The sequence below is a fragment of the Pungitius pungitius genome, chromosome 5 (assembly GCF_949316345.1).
Source record: "Pungitius pungitius chromosome 5, fPunPun2.1, whole genome shotgun sequence".
In the NCBI taxonomy this organism is placed as follows: Eukaryota; Metazoa; Chordata; class Actinopteri; order Perciformes; family Gasterosteidae; genus Pungitius; species Pungitius pungitius.
Window position 1 is genome coordinate 15,218,878 of NC_084904.1, and position 12,559 is coordinate 15,231,436.

At 44.7% G+C, this 12,559-nt stretch overlaps 1 protein-coding gene across 1 annotated transcript; it reads left to right on the top strand.

The window, feature by feature from the left end:
• The first annotated feature begins 2,647 nt into the window (after nucleotides 1–2,647).
• On the top strand, nucleotides 2,648–12,559 carry LOC134129020 (transcription factor 7-like 1-B). The gene is made up of 4 exons (XM_062562178.1): nucleotides 2,648–3,578; nucleotides 3,696–3,768; nucleotides 3,890–4,017; nucleotides 12,446–12,559. Exons 1-4 carry the CDS (start codon nucleotides 3,393–3,395, stop codon nucleotides 12,557–12,559), a joined length of 501 nt encoding a protein of 166 aa, XP_062418162.1. The 5' UTR covers nucleotides 2,648–3,392.

Here is a 12,559-nt window from a genome sequence, read left to right on the forward strand (position 1 = left end):
TTGGCAAAACATGAAAGAATGACCTTGAATTCTCCAAAGCGAGTATGGATTGGTACACAGCATCTCTCCCTCTCTTCTCCCTCTACCACTCTTTCACACAAACACGAGCACACACACACACACACACCCAGGGCACACTATACGATAGGAGCACACGCACGGCACACGGAAACACATACATGGGTCTCCACACACACAAGAGCGCTCCATCTCTGCTTTTTTCAGGGGTGGGAGGGGGGGGGGGGAATTAGCACACTGTCACGTACGACGAGCCAGAGTCGAGAGAGCAACTTCAAAGTACGGCAGATGCAGGGACAGCACCCACTGAATACATTTTCTGGCCACCAGTCGATCTGCCCTCAGGCTAAGAATGTGGCGGTCCGCATCTCTCCTGACCCCTCGACAGCTTACAGTTAAAACCAATCCCACTCCAAATATACAGACGTGGAGGGAAGGGTGATAAAACCCCTTTTTTTTCCTTCAAATGTTGCAGGTATAAGGAAATAAATTCTTAACGTACGCTCAGATTTTTCCAGCGAGCAAAAGTGGAGCAGCTTTGATGAATTAATCAGAGTAAGTGGGGGGCTTCGTACCGACACAAAGCACATTAAAAACACCTGGAATAATGATTCAGTAAATATACATATGTAATCATTACGTTGTTTCCAAAGCAAAGCTGAATGCAATCAAAAACATTGTTTTGTTTTTCGTGCCTGCGGCCATTTTGTAACAATAGGCTTCCTTTTATTTTGGAATTAGTGGCTTTCTCACTTTGGATTAAACCATTTCAGATACACTGCATTTCTTTTTTTTCTACATTTGTCACAAAAGTGTTATATCTCACTGTGCTGTTACAGCTTACTGTGAACAACAGTCTACTTACTGCATGCCGATGGTGCTTTAGCACACTGCTGAAACTTGTGTTTGTGTGAGAAGTGTCACAATTTAGGAGATATTCCTGTTCAGCAACTGCTTATGCATGTCATTATTAATTTCCAGTGTTGACTTGTTTTAATATTTTATTTCTTTATTAATCATTCATACGGCTATGGTGCACTGGCATGATTGTAGTTACACATGCTGGGACACGCACGTTCCACTGAATTTCTGATATGTTATATGGTCAGAATAAAGGAAACCATACCAAAGGATTGCATCATAAATATGGACGCCAACTTGTCTGTGCATCATTTGGGGAATGCATTCTCTGCATACTGTAGTTCCGAAAAGCAATGATGTATCACCCCGAGGGCAATTATTTACCTATGTGTACACGCAAGTACAAACATTTGTTTCACTGCGTATAATACACCCACAATCCATAACCACAATGCAATTCACAGAAGATGCCATATGCAAATACAGTAGGTGTTGCTTTTCATGGAATACAAACAGACACACTAGCGCGCACACACACACACACACTAACACCCAGGAGGAGTGTGGACCTAATGAGGCCCGTGGAGACACGGCTGAATTGTCAGTCAACCCTCAGCTTGCTGACATGCAGTCGACAACATCAATGACTTCTTTTCTCAGACGGGGGAAGCCTGTCCAATCGCATCAGAAGTAGTGAGAAGACTGAGGTCCATTGGACTCGGGACTGAGACAACGGGAAGAAATGTTCCAAAAGAGCTTCAGGGAAGTATAGCAGCATACTTATGTGTAATACCAACCTCTAAAATTTTGATTCTTTGTGAGCAAACGTTTATTTTGTATTTGTTTTTAACACGTCAACAATAACATTTATGTGCAGGTTACTGCACAGGAACATAGGAAACAAAAAGTTGCAACCACCCTTCATTCTCCTTCCATGAGGCTTGTAAAAAAAAAAAAGGTCTTCAATCCTGTTCTTCAAAAAAACAAAACAATCGGGCCATGTTTATCAGTCAGAGAGTGAGAAAAATAAGTGAGGCTTGTCCTGTCACAAGAGTTCTGGATGTTCAGAGGCGTGTTGCTTCACAGCCATTCGTACAGTTGTGCCATAATGAGCCAATGCTCATCCCAGGTGTTTTTGAGCTTTGTCTTTCCCAGCGTGTAGTGTTTTAGGACAGGCCGCCGTGCAATTTGCACGGCAGTGTGTAATTATGACTTTCTCACTAAATCCGGGTCTGTTATTTTCACACAGATGGAGGCAGTGTGGTCTGTCGCCCCGAACAATACTGGAGATATCAGCTGGTTACAGCGCAGGATGGACTGCCGCTCAAGTTTATTTAAACAACGGAAACACACAAGTTGGGTTCCAACTACACAGGCAACATTCCCTTTTCTATATCCATTCAATAGGCGGTAATAATAATATGGTGTAGAGTAAGAAATAAAAATGAATAAAAAGAATAAAATAAAAAGAATAAATAAAAATAAAATAAAATAAAAAGAATATTTTTTAAAAATACAATAAAAATGAATTAAATAAAATGAATAACAAAATAATAATGTAAAAAGTAATGAATGGGAATGCTGTGCATTTGCCCACTGTGTTTCTCCATGCACAAACCTCCCTCATACCACTGCGTGGTGCGCTGGCCGGGTGGAGGGGAAGGACGAATGGCTGATCTACATGCTGGTGAATGAAGTGTCGGTTTTCACCCTCTAACTCCTCCCCTACGGACGAGCTGCGCTTTTCTTCCACTTGAACAACCAAGTAGTTTTTCAGGGCGCATTCCCCGGCAGCAATGTGGAGGGAAAGGGCGACGGCGTCCAGTTGAACATTTTTATACACTTTTGTGATCCAGCTCTATCGCGGTTTTTTTCTCTCTCTCTCTCTCACCGATCGCTGGTTCTTTGCGAGGAAAAGTAAGCGAGTGAGAAGTGAAGAAAAACTGCAGCCTGAACGTCTCGTGTGTTTTTTTTTTTAGAAAAAAACAAAACGCGAACCATTGTTTCCTCACACATGGATACTAGGAGATGAAATCGGACGCGTCTCTGGCTGTTGAGTAAACCCCTCTCGCTCGACTGGACTGTAGTTTGTGCGCTTGTTTTACCGGGGCTCTTTTAGCAGGAGGAGAGACGTGTCCCGTCCCACACGGCACACGGACAGACCCGCGGGGGCCACAAGTTGTCCACCGGGGCCGCGACGGAGACCAAACTTTGCCAAGTTTTTCTGCGCATCCGGTCGCCGACGCCAACCATCCATCAATATTTTGTAACTGTGTCGTAACTTTTTAACTGTGGATTATTATCGCGACGCTCGTCATGGACCGCAGGAGCACGTTCAGAGGATGATAAGGGCTTTTTCAAACATGAACTATTTCTTGTAGTTGGCTTATTGCGACACGTTTGGACTACACTGATCTTTTAAAAAAAAAAAAAAACAGAAAGAAACGTAATTGTTTATTGCCAGCTGTTTTTCCCCCCCTCCCTCTCTCCTCGAAATTACATACTCTGCAAACATGCCACAGTTGAACGGAGGTGGTGGGGATGATTTGGGGGCCAATGATGAAATGATATCTTTCAAAGACGAAGGCGAGCAGGAGGAAAAGATATCCGAGAATGTGTCAGCGGACCGGGATTTGGATGATGTGAAGTCCTCCTTAGTGAACGAGTCGGAAAACAACAGCAGCTCGTCCGACTCAGAGGTAAGGACAGCCACGCTATAAAACACGATTTAATGCTGTGTTCATTAGCCCCCCCCCCCCCCCCCACACACACACACACCTCACCCCTTCGTGTGTGTATTTCTCCCCCTTTGCCAGCAAGCGGAGAGGCGCCCCCAAACCAGACCCGACTCAGAAAGTTACGAGAAGGCGAGAGACTACTTCAACGAAGGTAACGCATTCAACACCGTGTGAGCCACAAGTCGGCCCTTCGTGCCTTTGCCCAACCCCGGCTTTTCTTTTCTCTCACCCCCCCCCCCCCCTCCCCACCAACCACCTCCCCCCCCCTGCAGCCCTGAGGAGACAGCAAGATGGTGGCTTCTTTAAGAGTCCTCACTATCCCGGCTACCCGTTCCTCATGATCCCAGACCTCTCCAATCCATACCTAGCCAACGGCTCGCTGTCTCCGAGCGCGAGGACGGTGAGTGTCCGAGCAGATGTGTTGCTCTTTGCTCTTTCTTCTCCCCCCCCTCCTCTCTCTCCCCCCTCCTCTCTGTCTCTCTCTCTCTCGTTTCGATCGCGCTCTCGCAAAAAAAAACTTTGGCCGTGCGTAAAAGTTCCTTGTGCACTTCCAGACCGCCATATTCCCTCCGAGTGGCCTCTCAAGGAGTACTAACTACTTCTTTGTTCCTTTTTTTTCGGGGTGGGGGGGGGGGGGGATACATTTCTCCATGCCAACCACTCCTCGAAAGGAGTCGCGTTTGACTACATTTCATTCGGATCAAAGTTCACACGAGTCACTTTTTGCTTTTTTTTAATGATGTATGGTCTCTGAATGTCGAAAATGCTGCAACACCCCATGGTGCATATTAATTCTATATACATGTATAGTAGTAAACTTCTCTGCCTTCACTTCTTAAATCTCGCAGCATTTTTCTAGGTTGGCCACTAGTTTGTTCTTCCTTTAGCGGTTGTGTTGAACTCTGACCTTAAGGAAAACTAAAGACAAGGAACGCTCAGTGCTTTTGACCCGCTTTGCACGTATTCTCTGGAGAAAATTAAAAAAACAGAAAAGAAGCTGTTCCTGTGGTCATATCCCCCGTGACAACAATGCAATACCTCACTTTGACACACATGGGAGGCATTTCACTGCAATGTTCGTGACAGCTGTCCAGAGAAACTAAAAGTCTAGATTTGTTTGACAGTTGTTGGTGAGTTCACATTCAGGAAGCTGATAAGGGTGTTTTTAACTCAAACCGCAGCTATCGTTGCATTTGATCCAGTGTACATTATAGAACGTGCCCTAACAGCAGGTTAATAAGGCATAGAGACCGTATAATAATTACATTCTAGTTAGCGATGCTGCAAACATGACTAATTGATCCACATGGTAATGATTGAAAAAAACCACACTAAAGACAACGAATTTGTGATCAGTAATGAACAAAAAAATACAATTCTAAACCAGCATTGCAATTTCTTAATTCCATTTAAGCGACAGAATATGGAAGAGCGACCTGTGAAACACAATTTAACTATGTAAACTTTCTTGAAATAATCCCTGTTGGATAGCTGTGTTCTTCTGAGTTTGTCCATCCCCCCCCAATCCATGTCACATCCCCCCAAAAAACAAGTACTTTCGTTAAAGCCTGGCAGGCATCTGACTGAAAAGAAACCCCCCCCCCAACAACCCCCCTTTTTTTCTGTCTCCTTTTCACTGTTCCAGGCCCACTCCCTCCCTCTACCTTCCATTCAATTAGAAAGGCGTTAGTTGACCATTGTTATTCTGAGCAGTCGTGATGGCTTCATTGGAGGTCTCCATTGGGGCTCATTAACTAAAAGGCTGCTCTGCTCAGACACGGTGATACATACCAGCGTGCAGATCGTCTATCTTGTTGCTTTTGGCCACCCGAGTCTCGCAGGAATAGTAGTAAGGGATAAACATGCAGGAATGCTCCATCACGTTTTGTTCTTTTTGTTAAGCACGGTTTAGCGCGACGCTTTGGTGGAGGTATTTGAAGAAACGGTCTTAAAGTAATTGTCCATTATTAGCGGCATATTATGTAGTCTCGGCTTTGTTGCGTCGTGTTTCTCTTGTGCGAAAGCCTCACAATCTGCGAGTAAATGTCCAGCAAAGCAAAGTTGGGGAAAAAAATAAATAATAAAAAGACGTTTTTCTTGTTACTCAAGACGAAGTAGCAAATAATTGAAGGGGATTTGAAATTCAGAGGTATAATCCCCCATATTAGAAAAAGAAAAGAATGAGGTCAATGGGGCAGAGTGAGCTGACTGTGTCAATCATCAGCGTGGCAGAAAACATGCAGGCAGACAATAGCTGGCATACTTAGCAGGCGTCTCCAGGTCCTCCATGTTACTCATGGCTTAGTGGGAACGCACTGAATTTGATTGATGGGAGGTTCGATTTAGCGCCATTTTAGGCTTGCATTCTCCAGGTTTGTTTTGTTTTCACTTTGACACAGTCGGGTGATATCGTTTCGCCATTTGTTATGCATCAACATTCAGAGGAAAATGCTGATTGGCTCGTGGGATTAAAATGTGCCTGTAGGATAACCGTATTGGTGTTGTAACCTCTCACATAACAACGCCCGTCTATCATAGTGCGTCTCTTAAAAGTCCAGTTGTCACTGACAGATTTATTGTTTAAGTGTCATGTGGTCTTTTACTTCAGCTGGGTGTGACACGTTTAAATTATGGCTCTCTGACAGATCACGTGACTTAAACAACGCCAAGCCGCTTCTATTTCCTGATTACGTTTTCTTTTTTATAGCTTTGAGCGTTATGTTTTTCGGTAATCAAGGATAGAACAATGTGTGCGAGGCATTGCGTGTATCTGTTCACAACCATTTTTTTTTTCTCTTCTTGCTTCTTTCTTATAACGAAGCCATCTCAAGCCGTGTAACGGACTCATTCTGCACATATCAGCATTTAAAAGAGCACTCTGCTCAACAATACATACACGAGATGTTGCTCAAGAGTCTTCGTGGAGTGATTCACTCTCTAATGTGCAACGCGATGAAGGATTTGGGGCCCAAACTTTTGAATTTGGATGTGGCAACCCTATCATGAGCAATGAGAGACAGGCCTACGTGGGATCAGCACAGAGTTCCCCCCCGAGGGCCGAGCATAACTGATTTAAAGCCTGCTCGGAGCTGACATTCTGCTGTAATCCACTGAGAGCTGAGGAGGAGGTTTTTTTTTTTTTAAATGTTTGCAGAGATGTTACACCAAACTACTGTGGTGTGCGGGGGCCAGTTGTGTCCCCCCTCCTCGGACGGGCCAGACGGATCCAGTTTGTTGTTTGTCAATTCATTGATGTGATTATTGCTGCATTGTTCCCGTAGTGACAGACCAGGGGCACCTTTAATTGGTGAGCAAACGCCCCGGCTCGACGCCACCTATTGTCAGCTTCATCAGCACTTTGAGATAACTCTGATAGCACATCATCATCATCATCATCATCATCGTCACTACGGAGTGAAATGCCTCTTGTGTGTGAGAGGTGGCACGTAAGCGAGAGCGAGGTTAGCTGCTCAAATATATCTTCATCAAATATACGCACTGGGGCTCTCCAACTCCGGGGCATGATTGTTGAAAAGAAAAAGAAAAAATAGTTTGCGATATGAAGCGAGAGCCTGCATGAGTCTGAACATGTCTGTGGCTACGATTGCACGCCTCTCTGACTTCTTTCTTTCCATTTCTTTCTCCCGCTCTTGGTGCTTGAATATGTTCGCACAAAGAAAAAGTCAACACAGACATTGTCCCTGTGGATAAAGGGGCCTCTCCCTGCATAAGCAAACGCTGTTTGTGCCGAGGTGTCTTTTCATCAGGTGGCTCGCTTGGCGTTTCGCTCACCTCTCACGTGTGTGTGTGTGTGTGCACACATGCAGCCATGCGGCATGCTTGTGTGTGTAGAGTCTGAGTGGTGGTGGTGGTGGGGGGGGGACGGGGGGGGTTGTTCAGGTGAGGCTGTGTGGATATTTTGCAACAGAGGGAACAGTGTGCTACGGGCTCACGTCGGACAACCCTCAGTGTTATATTCCTGAATGTTAGTGCACAAATATTTTTTCGACCAAGCTCTGTGTCAACAGAGTGAACATTTCTGACCAGGTTTTTTTTTAGTTTTTTAAAGATTTTTCCTTCAAAGGCAAACACATCTGCATCAATCCAGTGGCCCTGTACAATTAAGAACAGGTCACGCAGAAGAGGCGTCGCAGCCTGAGAGCTGTTGAAGTAATTAACTTTGGTAATGAACTCATCTTGAGGAAATTAAATGAGATATTTTGAAATATTAGATTAATCGTGATTTAGTTTGGACTGATGTTGCTGGTACATTTGAAATGAGAAGCATTTGCATGGATTAGAGTCGAAAATTGTTGCGTATTTCAACAAGTGTGTGTTCACTAATCACTTTGAAAAAAATGAATTAATTTTCTGTAACTTTTGTAAAATCAGAAGATTGCTTTAGTGAATCTACAAAGAACCTACAGGAGCATACTCTTTTTTTTTTTTAAGCCGAGGATGCGCACGTTGACTTCCTCGCATCACTTGTATGGAACTGTGTGAAATGGTGTCAGTCCCCGATCTGTATCCTTCCCTCTCTGGTCTCTGTGGAAAGCCTGAGCTGGCGTCAATTCCTCCCACTACCCCTTCCTCTGCTAGTTCACTACCTAAACCCACCCGCCCGCCCGCCCGCCTGACATTAGAAATTCTGTTTATAGAGCTCTCTGGCTTCTCCATCGCGGGGCCCATCAGGAGCCTCTCAGCACCCTTTGAGAAAAGGATAACCAACATCTCCCCTCTCCAGCCCCAGACTCCCCATGTTCAGTGGCATCAATGAATCCTTTTGATGTGCCAAGATGAATATGTGTGCAAATGTGTTTTTATCAATTCATGTGTTTTTCCCCGTTCACTATGTCTGGCCTGAGCTGCAGTGCCGTTTGGCACATTGCTTTCCCCCCTGTGTAGATTTAAGCAAACTCATATTGAGAGTACTCGATACCAAAGGTGAAGACAGACGCACCTGAATTAAATCCGAAAGCTCTGCTTTTCCTTTTGGCTTCGAAACAGTTTGAAAACCAGGAGGTCGAGGAGTTGGTGTTGAAGCCACGCAAAGACAAAGCATGTTATCTCCGCTCCTTCACAGCTGCTCACTACCAAAACAAGTGAAACCTTTTGCCACAAATTTAAGCAGTGGGAGATGTGAAGACATGCTTCGTGTGTCACATGAATACCAGCGCGGCCGCCGCGTCTGTTTTCCGAGGTCTTAACATGGCGTTTTGCGGGGGAGGCCTCTGGATTTATCTGGAGTGCAGTCAGACTCTCTTCCAGGGGACCACAGTCCCAAAAACTATTTGTGGTGAAACCATCCCCGACCATAGAATAATTTTCTCACCGATTCATCCAGTATGATCCGGTACATCCAAATATGGGCCTATTGTAGCCGGTCCCTTTTTTTTCGGGTCCGGTCAGCACATCATGCGATTTGAATATGTTATGATGTTTCGGTTTGTTAGTCGGACTATCGGACTATTTTATATCATCAGGGCAACATCCAGTAATCAGATTGTTCCATTGACTAATTGTTTAATCACTTGGGCTGTAAAATAGCTGTAAGAGAGTCTCCTAAAGTCAGAAGGGATGCTTCTGACTGGTTTTGTCTTACCAAAAGTCAATCATGGCCATATAATGTCAAAAACACTGTAATATAATTGTTAATCTAAAAGTTACTTATTAGTTTTCTGTCAATCATTTTTTCCCCTCTAGAAGGCAATGTTTAAATAATCCCATCAGATGAACTGATACTGAAATCAGTCCCCACTTGGAGCCATGCTTGAATCTGAGTGTGGGGGAACTATCCCGTATAAAGTGTGTACGTAGTCGTCTCACAGCCATAACCATTACTGTTTAGCACACATAAAGAAATGTTTTCCTTCTGTAATTGTACCTTAAACGCTTGACTCCATGCTAATAAAACGTGATTGGACAGCAGGAAGAAAAAGGAAAAAGCTCTAAACAGGGTTTCATCAGTCTGGTATTCCAAGCAGCTGTTTTCAGTTTAAGCACTGCAGGCAGCGGGATAGAGTCAGAGAGGGAGGGGAGGGGGCCCGGGGGGTGGGGGGGGGGGTGGAAGTCAGGAGGAGAGATTGTTGATGAGATGTGGTGGTGGGAGCTTAAACCGGGGCAGATATGCTATTCCTTTCCCCTGTTATCCCGAGGTGGGCCGGGTTCCAGACCTTGAGGCACTCACTTATCTGAGGGATCCTGTCTCCCACAGAGAGCAGTTTCTCCTCCGCGGACCACAATGCTTTGCCGTTGCCTCACCGTCACAGACCGGTTCGGCAAACAGCAGGAGGCTATCAGATCATGCACATGTTGCATCAGTACCACTGAGATTTCCATCACGCTTCACTTGTGTTCGAGTACAAATCTGCTCCCCTTGCACCCGGGTCTGTTAAAGGCCATGTCACACTGTAGTTTCATACTAAATTAAGAAGTGAATGGATATCCGTCCAGGAGGAGGTTAGTTGAAGATGAGCAGAGCAGCTGTTCTTCTGGTTGAGGTAGTAAATCAGTTTGGCTGCTTCCCACTGAGTGTGTCGCTGTAATGGTGAATTAAAGTTCGGCCCGGGGGGGGGGGGTGTGCTCACGTCCTGTGACGGACGCATGTCACGTCAGCACTTTGCACCTGTGTAAGCATGTGACCGACCGCACATAGGACCTAATCACCCTCTGGTTGCTTTGGGTGGGCTGAATGGATGTGCATTATCATACTTTTTATGTTGCGGCATTAATCTTATTTTCACTGAATAGAGATTAAAACCTGCAGATCCTGTAAATTAACAGCTGTAACTGATGCCGTGACCGACGAGACTTTGAGCCATCTGTAATACAAATTTATCTGTGGCTCTAAAAACACAAGTAATGGATTGTATGTTTGACCACATCAATCTTAAACTGAGCCACAGGGAACGTTCCACGTTTGAATAAATTAATGTACCAGGACACACTCTACTATTGGGTTACTATCACTAACTTATTGTCTGAAATACGAGTGGAAGAAATGAACCATTCTAGACAACATTCTTTTTCACGGCCACATTTTGCTATTGTGGTGTCAGTTTATTCTCTTAGTGGTTTCCATAAAATCACGCAAAAAGTAAAGATCTTAATTTTATAGACCGCAAAATGATCATTTAGCTAACTGTAGATAATGTTTGTTTGTTAAATCGCCAACTTGTTGCCATGACTTATTTGATGACGTCATAAGTGTGTTTCTTTTCATCAATTCTTAATTATAATTCTTATTAAACATTTGACCATCATTAATTCTTCATGAAATATCATACAATTCATACTAATCCTAATATTGATAAGAACGTAACCTTTGGGTGCCCCGTGCTTTCCCCAGTTACCCTCGTAAACCAATTGTACCGGTTAAGAAGTCACAATGTTCTGTGGAGCGACAAATTCAATTAAAGCCGAGCAAAGACACAAGTCATTTTAAAATGTGTAGTCTCCTTATCTGCAACCAGACTTGTGGATCCTGTTAGTGTAAACCAGCAGCAGAGAAACATCTGACATTGGCCACACAGTATCACCCTTTTCTTGACCTTATCTGCTCAATTTAAAATGATGAGGAAACGCAGTGGGGATCACATATGAGTAATGGCTGCTGCGGGCCTTGTGTTCCTCAGAGACAAGACACTCTGTTGTTAAAAAAAGAGGGATTCCCCTTGTGCCTCCCTTTAGATGATCAGCACCACTTGTTCGGAGATTTAATCATTCGACTCGCACTCAGGTTGGCCTCTCCTTCTATAAAGTGTGTTTTAGCAGGAGAGGAATCTTGTATTCGATGGACGAAGGCGGGATGGACCGCTGACATAATGCTTCACCCATTTACACGATGCAAGATACCAAATCCCCACACATGTGACGGACTTATTTGCCTCAAATTTGGAGTAGCAACATGAGAAAAAGAAGAAAAAAAAGATCTAATCAGCCCTATATGACGTGGAGTAGGCCAAGGAGCCCTTTTGTTTGATTTGTACATGGGTTGGAGGGGCTGGCTATTGGAAATCCCTGAAGCAGGCTTTAGGGGCAGGTCTGATTCTCGTGTGAAATGGGGAGGCTCTATAGCTCTCGGCTGACTTGACTGGGGCTGTATGGGTGTGTTGGCAGGGGGAGCGCCGGTCATGAATAGGGTCTTTGACTACCTCAGACTTGCCCTGAAAGGCAGGACAAAGACCCTAGGGCAACGGCTTAGAGCCTCACAGCTGAGCTACAGAATGCTTGGCCCAGGCTTCCTCCCTCCTTGCCTGATTTAAATACTACAGTGGCTTTCAGCATTCGGGCGACGGAGGCTTGCATTCAACGCCGCACATTTACCATCAACTCTTCTCTCTGTTTTTGTTTACAGTATACCAATGCCAGAACTATTTACGTAATCCTTTGTGTAGAATCCATCAGAGTTGCTGGTGAATATGCATCAGTGACTCTATTAAAAAAATACAAAAAGCGCTCAAAGATTAGCTTCATGTTGTTCGTACTGAGGAGAATTTATTTGGATACAGACTAACCGCTGGCACATGTGTGCATCCGCTCTAATCACAACTCGGAGACGCTAATCAGGGACACTTTTTTTGCTTATCTTTGTGCAAGGCGGAGATGTTGGCAAGTAAACAAGACGAAACTCGGCGCACACCTCTTAATTGCTTGATTATTTTCGACGGATCGGCGCGACTCGTCATTGGCGACATTTGCAGAGGCAGAATAAAAAGCCGTAAATCTTTTCTGCAGAGTTAATGGGGTTATTTGAGTCCTGTCCAGACACTCTCTCCCAACAGAGTGTCTAGTTTCAGATGTCACTCAGAGCTTTGTTTGCCCCCCAGGGTGAAGGGTTAGAGGTCAAGGTTCAGGGCCAGTTGGCTGAGTGGCCACAAAAGCCCGGGCTTCCCCACGGCACATCCGATCCCTTCTTCCACACCAGCCTGCAGCTGCAATGA

Bases quoted from the DNA above. Each gene is read 5' to 3' on its own strand.
- LOC134129020 (XM_062562178.1), top strand. From the start codon at position 3,393: ATGCCACAGTTGAACGGAGGTGGTGGGGATGATTTGGGGGCCAATGAT. The intron at 3,579-3,695 runs GTAAGGACAGCC...CCCCTTTGCCAG, and splicing joins GCAGCTCGTCCGACTCAGAG to CAAGCGGAGAGGCGCCCCCA. The intron at 3,769-3,889 runs GTAACGCATTCA...CCCCCCCTGCAG, and splicing joins GAGAGACTACTTCAACGAAG to CCCTGAGGAGACAGCAAGAT.